Source organism: Salvia splendens, chromosome 11 (assembly GCF_004379255.2).
Source record: "Salvia splendens isolate huo1 chromosome 11, SspV2, whole genome shotgun sequence".
NCBI classification, from domain to species: domain Eukaryota; kingdom Viridiplantae; phylum Streptophyta; class Magnoliopsida; order Lamiales; family Lamiaceae; genus Salvia; species Salvia splendens.
In genome coordinates, this window is record NC_056042.1 from 21245464 (window position 1) to 21260409 (window position 14946).

The 14946-nt window shown below is 33.0% G+C and overlaps 1 protein-coding gene and 1 long non-coding RNA gene across 2 annotated transcripts; one reads left to right on the plus strand and one right to left on the minus strand.

Annotated features, from left to right (window-relative positions):
* Positions 1–1474: 1474 nt before the first annotated feature.
* Positions 1475–2258, plus strand: LOC121755435. The gene is made up of 2 exons (XR_006040739.1): positions 1475–1611; positions 2077–2258. It is a non-coding gene; the product is annotated as an uncharacterized LOC121755435 (long non-coding RNA).
* Positions 2259–2620: 362 nt separating this feature from the next.
* On the minus strand, positions 2621–5754 carry LOC121755421. The gene is made up of 12 exons (XM_042150722.1): positions 5231–5754; positions 5106–5148; positions 4999–5025; positions 4821–4919; positions 4178–4296; positions 3862–4039; positions 3647–3763; positions 3479–3571; positions 3379–3399; positions 3241–3299; positions 3056–3146; positions 2621–2863 (listed from the first exon to the last, which is right to left on the minus strand). The coding sequence occupies exons 1-12, from the start codon at positions 5473–5475 to the stop codon at positions 2780–2782; spliced, it is 1176 nt and encodes a 391-aa protein (XP_042006656.1). The 5' UTR covers positions 5476–5754; the 3' UTR covers positions 2621–2779.
* Positions 5755–14946: the final 9192 nt, after the last annotated feature.

Sequence of the window (14946 nt, forward strand, 5' to 3'; positions counted from 1 at the left end):
CTTCAATCAAGAGTTCAACATCGAGCTTATCTTTCCATTCCATGTATATTTTTGTATTCTGTTTACTCTCTCATAAGCTTGGATTTTGCATGGACTTAGGGATAGAATTTGAGTTATTTTGATCGATATTTGACCATAAAAGGAAATATTTATATCTTATTCTCTATTAATTATATTTTGACCATTTTGTGAACAATTAATAGGAAATATTTACATAGACACCATGTAAATATTTTGATAACATCTATCGTGCTTTTACATGATTTTTAGATTTCTACTTGACCATGAAACTCTGTTAAGTAAATAATTAATTTTCTTTTAATTTTATGATCAAATATCAATTTCCACTCTTTAATTAGAATGTAGGAAAAAACGTGTGAAAATAGGAAATGTCTTTTAGCCTTTTTTTCTAAGGCTTTTGGCCTTTCACTTAAGGTATTAAAAGTATAATGAGGTACCTTGATTGCAAGTCCTTTCATTTGGATTTCTCCTATTCTATAAATAGGTGGACTTGAGATATGAAGATACACCAACAAAATCATTTTCTTTTTCTCTTTAGCTTTTCTTTAGCTTTCTAGCATTCTAGTTTGCATTTAGGAGCATTGCATTGCTCAGTTCTCGCCTCCAATTCGAGTTTGCCGGTGCTTACGAGTTTGAGGTGCTTTAACTAGGTAGAAGGAAGGTTGTTTCATCTTTGGGGACGTTGCGCCAATCTGTGAGCACTAGTTGGGGTGTATCTCATCTTGCAAAGAGAGGGATACCTCGACTCAACTTGAAGAAAATAGTTTGTATTCTTGTTACGTTCATGGTATTTACTTAGATATATTTACCTTCGAGTTTTGGTTCTTTTGTAATAGCAAGAGTTTGCCCGTGTAAAAGCTACTCCATCTGTACGCCATTAAATGTCCCATTTTTTTCTTTTTCGTCTGTCCGCCAATAAATGTCTAATTTCATTTTTACTATATTTGGTAAGTGGACCTTAAATGTCACTAACTCATTTTACTCACATTTTATTATAAAATTAATAGTATATAAAAGTAGGTCTCACATTCTACTGACTTTCTACCCACTTTACTACATAAAGTCAGTAATTTTTTAAAAATCCCGATTAAATATAAGACATATTATCATGGAGGAAGGGAGTACAATATTTCCAACAATTAGATTTATTTAGTAAATTTAAATTTGTGATTTGTATTTATTAAACTATCTGTAGATGTTCACAGTAGGGCTGGCAATTTTTGACACGACACGATAACACGACACGAACCGGCACGAAATTAATGGGTTTGGGTCAGAGCTTATCGTGTTCGTGTCGTTATCGGGTCGACCCGTTAAGGACACGAAAATTTCGTGTCGTGTTCGTGTTATCCGTTAACAAATAATATTTTAATATTATTAATTCTTATAATTTTATTTTTCAATATTCACAGTCATACGGCCGGCCCAATATGCCCATATCAATTTAATCACTTTCCATTCCAATTAGAATTAGGGTTACACAATACAGTCCACTGCCGCTGCGCCTCTCATCTCTAAACGACTAAACCATTCTGTAGTTCATTCACCACTTCTAATCGTCGGTCGTCTGCTCTTTGGTTTCTCCCCAAGGTCAAGAACTTTCTCTCATTTTTCATTTAATTTTATCCTTAAATATTGAAGATAAAGCTTTAATATGTGAAGATGAGCATTTGCTGTGTGACTCTGCCAAGAAGGGTGTGTGTTTGAGCATTGCGTTTTGGTTTTTAACTTTTTATTCTCATAATGTGGTGTTGAGTTGCCTACTTTAATAAATGCTCGGAACTCTCCCCATATCAATTTAATCACTTTCCATTCAGATTTGCTTTAAGTGATCTTTTAAATATGTAATCTTAGTTCACGGAAGTTTAAATTGATTGTCACAACAATTAGCTTCTAAATTGGTGATCATTACTGAAAAGATTGTGATTTACTCTGATAGTATGTCTTCGATCATATCCAAATTGAACAAAAAAAATTCTATAAATAAACAGTTGTACGTCCTAAATATACAATACATCAATTTAATTGTTCCTTCCTTAAATTATGTTTTTGCAGATAGGAAGATCCTGATGGAGTTTGTTGCTTGCTGCATTGACCATGAATTTGGAAGAAAGAATGAAGTATTTTTTGTTGAATTTTGTGGGATTTTTGTTGGATTTTGTTACTAAGAAATTATTGATGTTTTTATGTTTGGATTAGTTTTTATAATCAGCAATTGGATGTTTTTGGATGTTTTTAAGGTCGTGTTGTTATCGTGTCGTTATCGTGTCATCTCATGTACGTGTTGTTATCGTGTCGTGTTGACCCGAAATGATTCGTGTCGTTAATGGGTTCGTGTCGTGTTCGTGTCGTGTTCGTGTCTGAGGGTTTCGTGTCGTGTTCGTGTTCGTGTTTGAGGTTTTCTTAACGGGTCGTGTTCGTGTTTGTTGTTATCGTGTTCGTGTCGTTATCGTGTCGACACGATAACGACCCGACACGCACGATTTGCCACCCCTAGTTCACAGGAATTAGTTTGGGAATCCAACCATTCACATAAATTAGAAAGAAAGCACAGAAATTATATCCGACAAAACATGATCTTAATATAATTGCATCACAATTTAACTGCAAAATTAAGAATAGAAGCATTATCGTTAAATTTACACTATGCGCTCTGATCCACCAAGTTTAACGATCAGTTGAAAAATGCATAAATAAAAGGTAAAAATACCACAACATTAGAGGCCCTAATTTAACATAAATCAAATACATTGGATTCTCATTTTGTGGCTTCAACATACTCTTCTCCGCTGCTGCGCCTTTCCCTCCTATAATATCTGTAGTAAACATACTGCAATATTATCTGTTGAAACAAGTTAAAGGTTCGTCATTTCTAGTCTCATTTTGACTCGACACGGGTTTTAAGAAATTGTTTGACCTTTTCTCATTCACTTCACTAATGAGATAATGAGATACTATCTCTACTATAAGATTTGATCTTAACAAATACTAAAAACATTCCAATATTCGAGTATGAAAGACAATAATAGGATACGAATAAGTCGAGCAGAACACAGACGGCGGCATCGAGCAGCCAGGGCAAGTTGGCACTGATTTTGCTCCAGGCTGTTGATCTCACAAGAATACTGCAACAGTTTTTGATGGCTCTATTAGTTTTAATTAATCTCTAATTTTGGAAAATTTTTGTTTGAAGAGATAATTATAAGTAATATAGTGTACCTGGCTACATAAGTAGCATTAGCAGCAAGTGCAAAGATAAACATGAGAGGATTCAATCCCTGCAAGATAAAGTTATTGCAATAAACCAGAAGCTTCATTGTGATGGATGAGTTTGAGATCTGTGTAAGAAAAAACTACCTCAACGCTTCCTCGTTTGATCTGCGATTAGAAAGCAAACACGTTATCGAATCTGAGAGCTTATAAGCAATAGTAAGTATTAGTATATTTTGTTACATACATTTAGCCATATTTGAGGTAGCCTTCCACCCATGTAAATGGCAGCCATCATCCATCCTAACCACTGGCCAAACACACTCTCTGATCCGTCTTCCTGTCACGAAAACAGGGCCGAGACAATCAGGGCATGTTAAGTTTTGTTATTACTTTGATTTGGTTGATGACTAACTTGATTCAGTCCCAATTGCAACATTTTTCTCCCACTCAATCCGAGATATACTTGCACCAAAGCCTTTGTTTCTCGCGGCATGTTGAAGGATGTAGCCAGAAATGCTCCATATCCTGCCTGAGGAAAAACGTGGTATCTATATCCAAGCTTGGTTTGACAGAACAAACAATTAAATAACAGTGGCAAGTTGAAACAAGAATCCAAAAATGACTCACAGATCTTGGAATTGGCTTAGGTTTGCTGACAGCATTCCTTGGTGGATTGGGATGAGCTTCGTCGTCTGAAGAGGAGTCGTTGTCCAATCCGACAGCAGAAGGACCACTCTTGATGGGCCAAAGATAAGAACGCAAACCTATAGGCGGAGTGCTGCTTCCAGCCATTGATCTCGCGGAGCTGCAGAATATTCGAATTCACTAAACAAAGATATGTGTATAAGAATTAAAATTAGGACTAACAACCATATCAGTTCGCTCATTTATTTATATCACTTGTTGACACTGTCCGGAACTGATATGTTTTGTGATGACGTACGTGTAGTAGTAGGGTTCTCTACGAGTCGATACTACTCTGCTGGTGGAGCCATTGGGTATTGGAATGGAGGAATCAGTTTGGGGTGTTGGTCTTAGAGCTTTCTTCAGCTCTTCATCAACCTATTTGCAATGATACTCAACTCAGTTTATTCATTAACAAATGTAAAAATAATCCTCCCTCGTCCCCTATTAATTGACACCGATTGATTTGGCATGAGTTTCAAGAAATGTAGTGAAATAGGTTGAAAGCGGGTCCTACTTTTTAGTTTTAATAAAATGTGTGTGGAAAAAGTTAGAGAAATGTGCTATCCATTAGCAAAAGTAGTAAAAAGTAAGTGTATCAAATTAATTAGGGACGGACGAATAAAGGAAATTGGTGTGCCAATTAATGGGGGACAAAGGGAGTATGAACTATTTCCCTATAAGTCCGTCCTCAAAAGCATGAACTTTCTAATTTTATAGTTAAATAACACATTAACCCTACACATAATTTTTTTTACAACTTTGTACTATTACACTACACTACTAATAATGTGGAGCCTTTTATCTCTCTTTTACTTTCTTAGGTATGTATTAAAAATCGTGCAGAACCAAATGTTCGTACTTTTAAGGGACAGGACGGAGCAGTAAAAAAGAAATAAAACCTCTTGCTCTGATTCTTTAGGCTTGGGATTTCGCCACCTGCGGTAATAATCGTAGTAGAAGCTCTGGAGAACTAGGACCACTGTGCTCACTGTATACAGCTGACAAATACTAATATAATTTTAATAATTAATTTTGACGCCTTTAATATTTAATAGTAACACATAAGTTTGGACTTACCACCGCTGTGTAGAACTGGGTCGGTAACTGCACCGCCCAAAACAGGAGAAAATCAAATCAATCAACAAACCACAAATTATTAAACAAATCTAAAATTGAAGACTCACCGTCGCAGGTTCGAGAAGGCATCCCATCAAATTGAATATGTCCCTGAAAATTGAACACGAAATGATTTGAATTTAGTAGAACAGAAGAAATGTGTATGTAGTAGTAGTAGTAGTAGTGGCAATACCCGAGAATCCAAGTGAGAAGGAAGAAGATGGAGATTCCGTGGCCGGATTTGGTTCGGAAATTGGTGATGATTTGAGGAATTTCAGCAACACCCCAGCAGATGAGGCTGACGAGGCCGAAAGCGAAAGAAATCTCGTCGCGAATGTTGCAGAGGCAGTCTTTGAAATACGTCTCCACCCACCCGATGATGCATGCCTTGTCCTCCTCCACGCAATACGACGCCGTATTCTGCACTGCAACTCTCATCTCTCTATCTCCAACTTAATTTACACTCAACAACTTCTTCTTAATGGCCTGGCCTGGCCTGGCCTGGCTATTCAGTTCCAGAGTTGTGATTTAAATAAGAGAGGGGCTGACCACCTTGGGATTGTAATATTATGAAATGGGAAAACATTTATTTATTTCTGAGAAGGGATATCCGTTTAATCGAAGAACAGGTAAGTATAGTATATTCGAGTCGTATATTGAGACACGTAGTTGAGAATGGCTCAAGTGTTATGGAATTTTGTTTCTGCCACCTTACTTACCTTAGCATGTGTTTAAATATTTAGATTGATAAAATAAATAAATAAGTGTAGGGGTAATTTTAGCGAATATGGAGTGAAATTAACTGAATTGACGACGAACTGGGAAGACTATAACGTCCAAATTCAGATAGGGAATGAGTTTTACATGATCAAGTGAATGTGGTCGTGATATCGGCCAAAATTCAACCGCCAAAACTGGGATGAATTATTTTGTCACGAATCTCCCTGCTTTGGTATACTACTCTATTAATGTTTGTTTTGATATATCGAATTAATTGCTTTTATTTTTATTTTATCACCTTGCTCACTCGTTCCAAACCTACATCACCATTAGCGATGTCAATCGAGTCAAATCAGTGGATTTCGGGTAAATCCTACTCAGTTTACAAGTTAATCAGATGCGAGCTAATGGGTTGTAATTTTATGGAGTTATAAATATTCAACTCTAATCCTAAATGTTGGGATTTGGGCTAGCCGAGCAAACTAATCGGACTGCTACTAATAAATTAACACGTGGTGAATCCAATACATTATGAAAAAATTTAGTCATGTTTATATAATGTAAAACATTTAATTACGATAATTTCGAGGTATATGTTTAAACTCAAACATTACGTACTCCATCAGCCCATTACAAGTGAGGCATATTCCTTTTAGTCCGTCCAATATAAATGACACATTTCCTTTTTTGGCAAAAAAACAGTACTCTATCTCTCTCATACTTTATCTTTTCTCCTACTTTTTTCTCTACTTTTTCTCTTTCCTACTTTATTCTCTCTTCATATGACCGCTAAAAACCACCGCCTAAAAACTTGTACACAAAAAAATGTGTCACATGTAATTGGACAGATGGAGTAATAATTTAAAATATGTATAGATATAATAAAAATTAAATACTCCATATTTTAAAGAAATTTTAAAGCATATTCCTCCGTCCCATAAAAATATGGGCAACTGATATGGCACGAGAATTAAGACAGAGTTGGTAAAGTAAGAAAGAAAATGAGAAGGGTAGTTAAAATAGAGATAGTGGATAGTGAGACTCACATTATTAATAGTGTTTAATGATGGTTGATGCACTCTTTGTTAGCACCAAAAATACCTACAAGCATACAAAGTAGATCTATTATAGCTAAAAGTCAATACCAGGATATCGAATACTGAGAATAAGATTGCAACTGCCTATCACATACTAAGCGTCATTTACTATTTAGAGAGACACAGGTATAGGTTTAGATTTTATTAAACTAGTCAAAATAAATAAATAAAAACAAATGATACAAATCAAGCGAAAGAATGTAGATTTTTTGGATCTAAATACACAACCAAGAGCTATTATCCAATCAACTTCCTTGAATTACGGTTCCTAGAGTTATTAAGTCGGTCACTTTATTAGATTAAACCCCCTCTCGAGGCGAGAAACCCAAAGATTAGATGTTGAAACCAAAGTCCCCTTTAAATTACTAACATCTAACTCCCAAAAGATTATTAAGACCAAAATACTTCGTGTAAAGCCTCAACTCTCCCGAGTTCTATTGAAATAAAGTGTGAATTATCCATTTTCCAAGTCAATTATTTTATCTACCATAGTACTCTAATCTACTTTAACATGTATTCAAGAGGTAGCTAATCAATTGAATATATAAGGCACAAGGATAAATCAAATAACTGCAAGAGCTAACAAGGAAATCAATTGAATATCTTCACCAAATAAATTCACAAATGATGTTCTACTTATAAACAAGTAAAAACAACAATTAAACAGCGAGACATGAAAGAAATTGATAAAACCCAAGATTGAATCTTTATTCTTCAGCCTTCTCTTGCCAGGATCAGCAGAACTCCGTTCCAATGGAAGATGGATGAATTATGTGTGGAAAATGGGAAGGAAGAAGGTGTAGAAAGAAAGAAGGATTGGAGGCCTCTGGGATGAAGATTATGAATTAGGTTATGGGGTATTTATAGGCTAGAAACCGGGTTTGTCTTGATATTTTTCGTGCCCCACAAGAAACAAGAGGATTTGACTTCACAATATGACAATTTATTTCTTTCTTTGAATTTCTGCTTAAATTTCCGTCAGCTTTGACTACACTGCGCAATATTCGTAAAATGATCATAACTTTTATGTGAGGTCTTTTGGTCTTAACAATTTTTTGGGAGTTAGATGTTACTCCTCCGTCCCGTTTAAGATGACACGTTTTCCTATTTAGTTTGTCTCAACTAAGATGACACATTTCCTTTTTAGGAAACTTTCTCTCTCCAACTAATTCACCCATCTACTTTATCTCACTCCTGTTAAAATATTCATCTATCTTTCTCTCTTTATTCTAATACTTACACCCATTTTTTCTCTCTCCAATTAAACACTTTAACCAATAACTCCTAAAATCTCGTGCCAGCTAAGGAAGTGTCATCTTAGTCGGGACGGAAGGAGTAGTAATTTGAAGGGGATTTTGGTTTCAACATCTAATCTACGGGTTTCTCACCTCAGGAGGAGGTTTAATCTGATAAAATGACCGACTTAATAACTCTACAAACCGTAATTCAAGGAAGTTAATTGGATAATAGCTCTTGATTGTGTATATGGATCCAAAAAATCTATATATTTTTTCGACTGCTTTGTATCATTTGTTTATATGCTTTCTTTTATTTGTTTTTATTTATTTAATTTATTTTGTCTAGTTTAATAAAATCTAAACCTATAACTCAGTGTCTTTAAATAGTATATGACGAGTATATGATAGTCAGTTACAATCTTATTCATTGTGTTTAATATCTCGATATTAACCTTTAGTTATACTAAATTTATTATGTATGCTTGCAGATATTTTTAGTGCTAATAAATAGTGTATCAAATAGTACATTATTTTTTAAATCGGACAGTAAACAAACTGGTGAAGTTAGGGCATTAGCAATAGGGCACCCTATAGGACGCCCTATGCACCGCCACATCATCATTTTATCCTCCTACCCTTCCACCTGCAGTGGGGCGCCCTATAAGCCGCCCTAAATGCCGCCCAAGCATTTTCTTTATTTGAATATTTAAATAACTACAAAAATTGGAAAAAATCGTTCATTTCATTTAAAATTAATACATTATAATACGAATTAAAAAAAATACGCATTCTCAACGACGGCGGTTATAGTCCCAAACTTCTTCAATCATGTCGTTCATTTTTGTTTGTGAGAGATGATCGAAATATTCATATGGAAAGTGAGAGATGAGAGAAATGTTCGTATGAAAAATAGAATGAGAAACGAGGTTTAAATAGACAAAAAAAATTGAAAACGCGTTGCATCGTCCGCGTCGCCCACAGTGGGCGGACGATGGCGCGGACGATGCCCTATCGTCCGCGTATCGTCTGTGGACGATCTATAGGGGGCGGACGATGCATCGGGCATCGTCCGCACACCCTCAGTGGCGGACGATGGCGCGCCCGAGGCATCGGGCGGCCTATCGTCTGCCCCATTGCGGATGCCCTTATTCGTTGATGATTTAGCTAATCACACTTGAGCCAAAAATATTCAAATAATAATCAAATCTTATATGCTAACTAAGGCCAAATTTAAACTAGTAGTACTAAATTTTCAAATCTTATGGACTCGATTCCTCCTCGTAGCGTCCACATATTTCTTATAATAGTAGGACAATTTCATTCCAATATTTTTTACAATATCTCTAAATATTAAACTTTATATAACTCTCTAAGTTATATTGTTTTCTCATAAATGATATATTAATTAAATAATTATAATGAAATTCTAATTGCATATGTTTGCATTAAGAAAGTTGTAATGCTAATTGTATTCTATAGATAGCTAGTTGAGTTTGTAATATCTATTGTTGAATTGTATATATGTGTTGATTGAATTTCTAATAAATACTGATTGAGTTTCTTTTTAATAATTTCTAATATATATACTAATTGAGCTTCAACTATATATATGATTGAGTTTATACTATATGTTGGTTGAATTTGTAATATATATATTGTTTTAGTTTTATATATATGTTGATTGAATTTCTATTATGTGCCGAAAAAGAAAATGCCTGTTTCATTTTTAATAAAACAAAGAGAATATGTTAATTGAAGTATTTAATATATTTTGATTAAGTTTTTTTAATATTTGTTGATTAAATTTCTAATATGTGTTATGATTGATTTCTCTTATATGTTGACTCGAGTTTATAATAGATTGATTTTAGAGATGCGATTAAATACAAACTCTAAATATGTACAAACTCTAAACTATGGTCTGAATCGTTAGAAAATGCCAATAGATAATAAAATTATAGCAACACAAAATGTCAACACAGTGTCACCAGTTGATGCTGTGTTGATATCAAAATTATAAAATTTTATACTGTGTTGACATTGTGTTGAAACTATGTTGATACTGTGTTGTGGAGTTTGGAGTTTGTATAATATATAAAGTTTGCATTTTATCACTACCATGTGTCATCATTTGTAAATTAATACAATCAGTACAATCACAACAATTTACTCCCTCCGTCTCGGGTAAGATGACACATTCCTTGGCCGGCACGGGATTGTAGAGTTATTGGTTAAAGTGTTTAATTGAAGAGAGGAAAAATTGGTGAAAATATTAAAATAGAGAGAGAAAGAAAGATGAATATTTTAATAGGAGTGAAAAAAAGTTATTGGGTGTATTAATTGAAAAGAGAAAGTTTCCAAAAAAATGTGTCATTTTAGTTGGGACAAACCAAAAAAGAAAAAACGTATCATCTTAAGCAGGACGGATGGAATAATATAACTAAAAGGTACAATGAGTATACCTATAACATACAATCAATATTTAAATACAAATTCCATCGGTTTCAATTTAAGATTCCGCATGAACGCATATTCTGCGCACCTTTCAATATCGACCAACAGATAGCTAAAGCTTACGCTCGATGATCATTCTTAGTTAAGCTCTAAGGGGTGATTTTCAGTTTAATGTGAATATAATAGAAAATTATTAAATTTAGTGATTGATATACAAAAAGATATTTATATAACACGACTCTTGAATATTAATAACATTAAATGCCAACAAATCATAAAGTTTACATATAAGTTCAAATATAAAGTATTTTTTTTTATTTCATTTTAATTGAGTCATATTTTATTGTTGTCCTTCGCACTGCTATAGTTGAGGGGTTCCTTTCTGATCGGAGTTTAAAAGAAATGTTTATTGTGTTAAATGGAGGGAGGGAGAGAAAAATAAAAAATAGGATAAAGTAGAAAAGTGAATAAAAAAGATAGAATAACGTAATAGAGAGAATGAAGTAGGAAAGAAAAAATGAGTTAATTATTACTATCGCATGGGGAAATGACTCAATTATTCTCCATCCATCCCCAAATAATATATACACTTTGGGTTCGGCATGAGTTTTAATATAAAATTGGTAAAGTAAGAGAGAGTTAGAGAAAAAATGTAATTAGAGTATTGTTAGTGAAGAATGAGTTCCACCTTATTAGAGAGAAAATACTTTTCGAAATTAGAAAGTGTATATTCTTGTGGGATAGACTAAAAAGAAATAGTGCATATTCTTTTGCGACGGATGGAGTAAAGAAATTTCTCAAAATGGAAAAACAACTCAATTATAGTGGAACGGAAGAAATATATAATGTTGTTTCATGTGTTAAATGGAGAAATAATAAATTAGGAGAAAAAATACAATACTCCCTCCGTCTCGGCTAAGATGACACATTTCTTAGCGGTTTGAAATTGTTTATGAGTTTGTTGTTAATGTATTTAATTGGAGAGAGAAAGGTGAGTGTAAGTATTAAATGGAGAGAGAAAGAGAGTTGAGTGTTTAATTGGGAAGAGAAAAAATGATTGAATGTATTAATTGCAGATAGAAAGTTTTCAAAAATAGAAATGTATAATCTTATTTTGGGATAAACTAAAAAGAAAAGTGTGTCACTCTTAAATGCGAGAGGAGGAACGAGGAAGTAATAATACGATATTTTTTGTTTTTAAAAAAAGAAAAACATATCACTTTATATTAAACGGATCAATAAAGTGAACTACCCGATCTGTCAACCATCGGACGGTAGCATTGGGTTTCAATTTTCATTTGGCTTCTTTCCATTTAAGTTGTTAACAAAGAGCAATTAGACAATTCTCTGCATAAATTCATTGTACATTGCAATCACTAATTCAACGTCATTTTTATTGAAACCATAGTGCTCTAACAAAGAATGAATGTTTCAACTAACTAGTAACGTCAACTCAAAATTTGTTCTTTTTTTCATATAGCCATAAACCACTGGAGTAGGAAACGGATATTATCCATTCCAAATCTTTATACTACTCCATCCGTCTCACTTAAGATGACATTTTTTCCTTTTTAGTTTATCCCAATTAAGATGACACATTTTCTTTTTTGGAAACTTTCTCTCTCTAATTAATACACCCAACTACTTTTTCTCACCCCTATTAAATTATTCATCTTTCTTTCTCTCTATATTTTAATATTTACATTCATATTTTCTCTCTCCAATTAAACACAATAACTCATAACTCCTAAAATACCGTGTCGGACAAGGAATATGTCATCTTAGCCGGGATGGAAGGAGTACAATTTAAAAATATGGTGGGGTCGAGTTTGGTAATAAATTGATGAGTCTAGAAGGAAAATAATAGCAATATTAAAAGGAGTTGGAAGAAATGAGTGAATGAGGGACAAGTGGATAAAAAGCGTCGACGGTGCGCTGCGGGCATGTGGGGACGCGTGTGTTTTATGGATAATAATCACTTTCTATTTTATCCATCGATTTTCCACATATTGCAATCATGCTTATCTTCTTCCATCTTCGCATCTCTATCTTTCTATCGCTTCTCAAATTATCGATACTCTCCAATCTTGAAATTGAGCTACCCATTCTAAATACTGAAAATAATACACGGCCATCAATTTTTGATTTGCAAATGTTTTGATAAAATCGATACAAATATCTCATATACAGTTATTTCATGTTAATTAAGTTATTTTTCTATTTTTGAGTACGTTTCATGTTAATTGAGTTATTTTTATTCGGTTCCATACATAATTGAGTTATTTTTCTATTTCAAAAATTCCATTATAATTGAGTCATTTTTATTTTTCACAAAAAATAATACTCTCTTACTTTATTCTCTTTTACTTCATTCATCATTCAATTAGCACACTACTCTTAATCGTGCCAAAAAAATATATCAATTAATAAGAAACGGAGGTTAAAGAAACGGAGGAAATACATAGAAGGTAATCAAGATAAAATAGAGAGAATTCATGGGATTTGATGGCCATCAATTTGATTTGCAAATGTTTTGATAAAATCTATACAAATATCTCAGATATACTTAGAAGACAATCAAGATAAAATAGAGATAATTCATTGGATTAAAAGTCATCTCTTTATTACTCATTTATTCTCAATTAAGATGACATACTTTCTTTTTTTAGTTAATTCCGATCACACATTTCTATTTCTAATAATTTCTATTTTTAATTAATGCACTTAACTATTTTTTTTCTCTAATTAAATATTTACCTATCTTTCTCTCTATTTAATATTGTCTCTCCAGTTAAATATATTAACTAAAAACTCTTAAAATGTTATACCGACTAAGAAATGTGTCATTTTAACTGAGATGGAAGGAGTACACTTACCTATATTAGGATAACGGATCTCTATTTTTATTATAAAATTCAGTTACGTAAATCTCTTTTTTTCATGTATACTTCAATTTTTTTATTTGACAGGTCTAAATAAGGATAATGTCAAATTTAGTTAAAGTTTAATAAATTCAGGTTGGAGCATTAGAATACTGCACGCTATCGAATGAGCATGTTTAAAAGTAATTATATGTACATCATTAGATGTTTTAATTTTTTTTTCTCTAATAGTTATAGATGTTTCATCTGGATTAAAAATTGTACCGGATTAGTAAACACTTAGGAACACTTATGTTCGGGTTGCAAGATTGTATCCGAGATTAAATATATAATGTGTTTGATTCATGAAATTCAATCCTCCAACTCAGTCCTAAATGGATAATTAGTTATAGCTAACTCCTATGACTAAAATAATCTCACAACTCAATCCTACATTATATTTTGGTATTATTTTATCTTGGCAACCGAACACCACCTTAAGAAACAATATAATATTTCATTTTCCCCTTGTAAAGGATTCACGGAGAAACCGATAATTACCTCGAGTGCTCGACCAACCAGTGTTCGATATTTTATAAAATATGTAAGTATGAAATATAAATTGTTAAAACATATGATTATTGATTCCTAGAAACAAAATAGTTTAAAACTTGAGAGAAAATGCATGATGATAGTACTAGGAGTGTAAGTCACTATTTATTGCGAAAGCTATCCATAAGTTACAAGGTTATTATAGTAATGGAAAGTAAAAATATCGTATCTGACCACTTATGTTAACTTAATTATCATAAATCAATTTTAACTACCCTCCCTTCATCACAATTAAGTGCAGTTATTTTCTTTTTAGGATGTTCCAACAAAGTTGACTCATTTTTTTAATAAAAAATAAAATATTCAGTCACTCTTATTTTATTTCATCTATCTATTACTTGACTCTCTCTTTTTTCTCCTACTTTATTTTTTCTCTCCTACTTTTTAACACAAATTTTTATTCTCACGTCTAAAAGTTTTGCCTTAACTTAACAAGGACGGAAGGAGTACTAAAGATTCAAAGATGACTTTTTATTCTAAGACTTTTTATTCTAAACAACTACTTTAACAAAATGAAATTAAATTAGACAAAGCATGAACAAGTAAACAATGATAAGATGAGATAGTGTGGAATGTAGAATCCTAGGGATCCGATGCAAAACTTCGAGGTATTATCCATTTACTTCTCCTTTGCCTTTTTGTGTCTCTAGGGTTAATAGCTCCGTCACATAATGAGATTAAACCCCCTTCCGATGTGAGAAATTCGTAGATTAGATCAGGGATAGGACTAGACATCTAAAGCTGGTGTCGAAATTTAAAGATCATAATAATAGTATTAAAATATTAAATTGTATATAATGTCTTTACAATTTTTACAAGACTCTAGATGATAATTGTTTTCGACAAGTCACCAATTCTTGAAACCAGCAAAGAATATATTCATTTTCATTTTTCATACAAATTTCTCTCTCACTATATGCAATTAAG

Excerpts from the sequence above, each read along its gene's own strand:
- LOC121755421 (XM_042150722.1), bottom strand. The coding sequence starts at position 5,475 with ATGAGAGTTGCAGTGCAGAATACGGCGTCGTATTGCGTGGAGGAGGAC. Across the intron at positions 5,026-5,105 it reads GCCTTCTCGAACCTGCGACG|TTACCGACCCAGTTCTACAC; the intron begins GTGAGTCTTCAA and ends TGGGCGGTGCAG. Across the intron at positions 3,400-3,478 it reads TACCTCAAATATGGCTAAAT|ATCAAACGAGGAAGCGTTGA; the intron begins GTATGTAACAAA and ends TTCTAATCGCAG.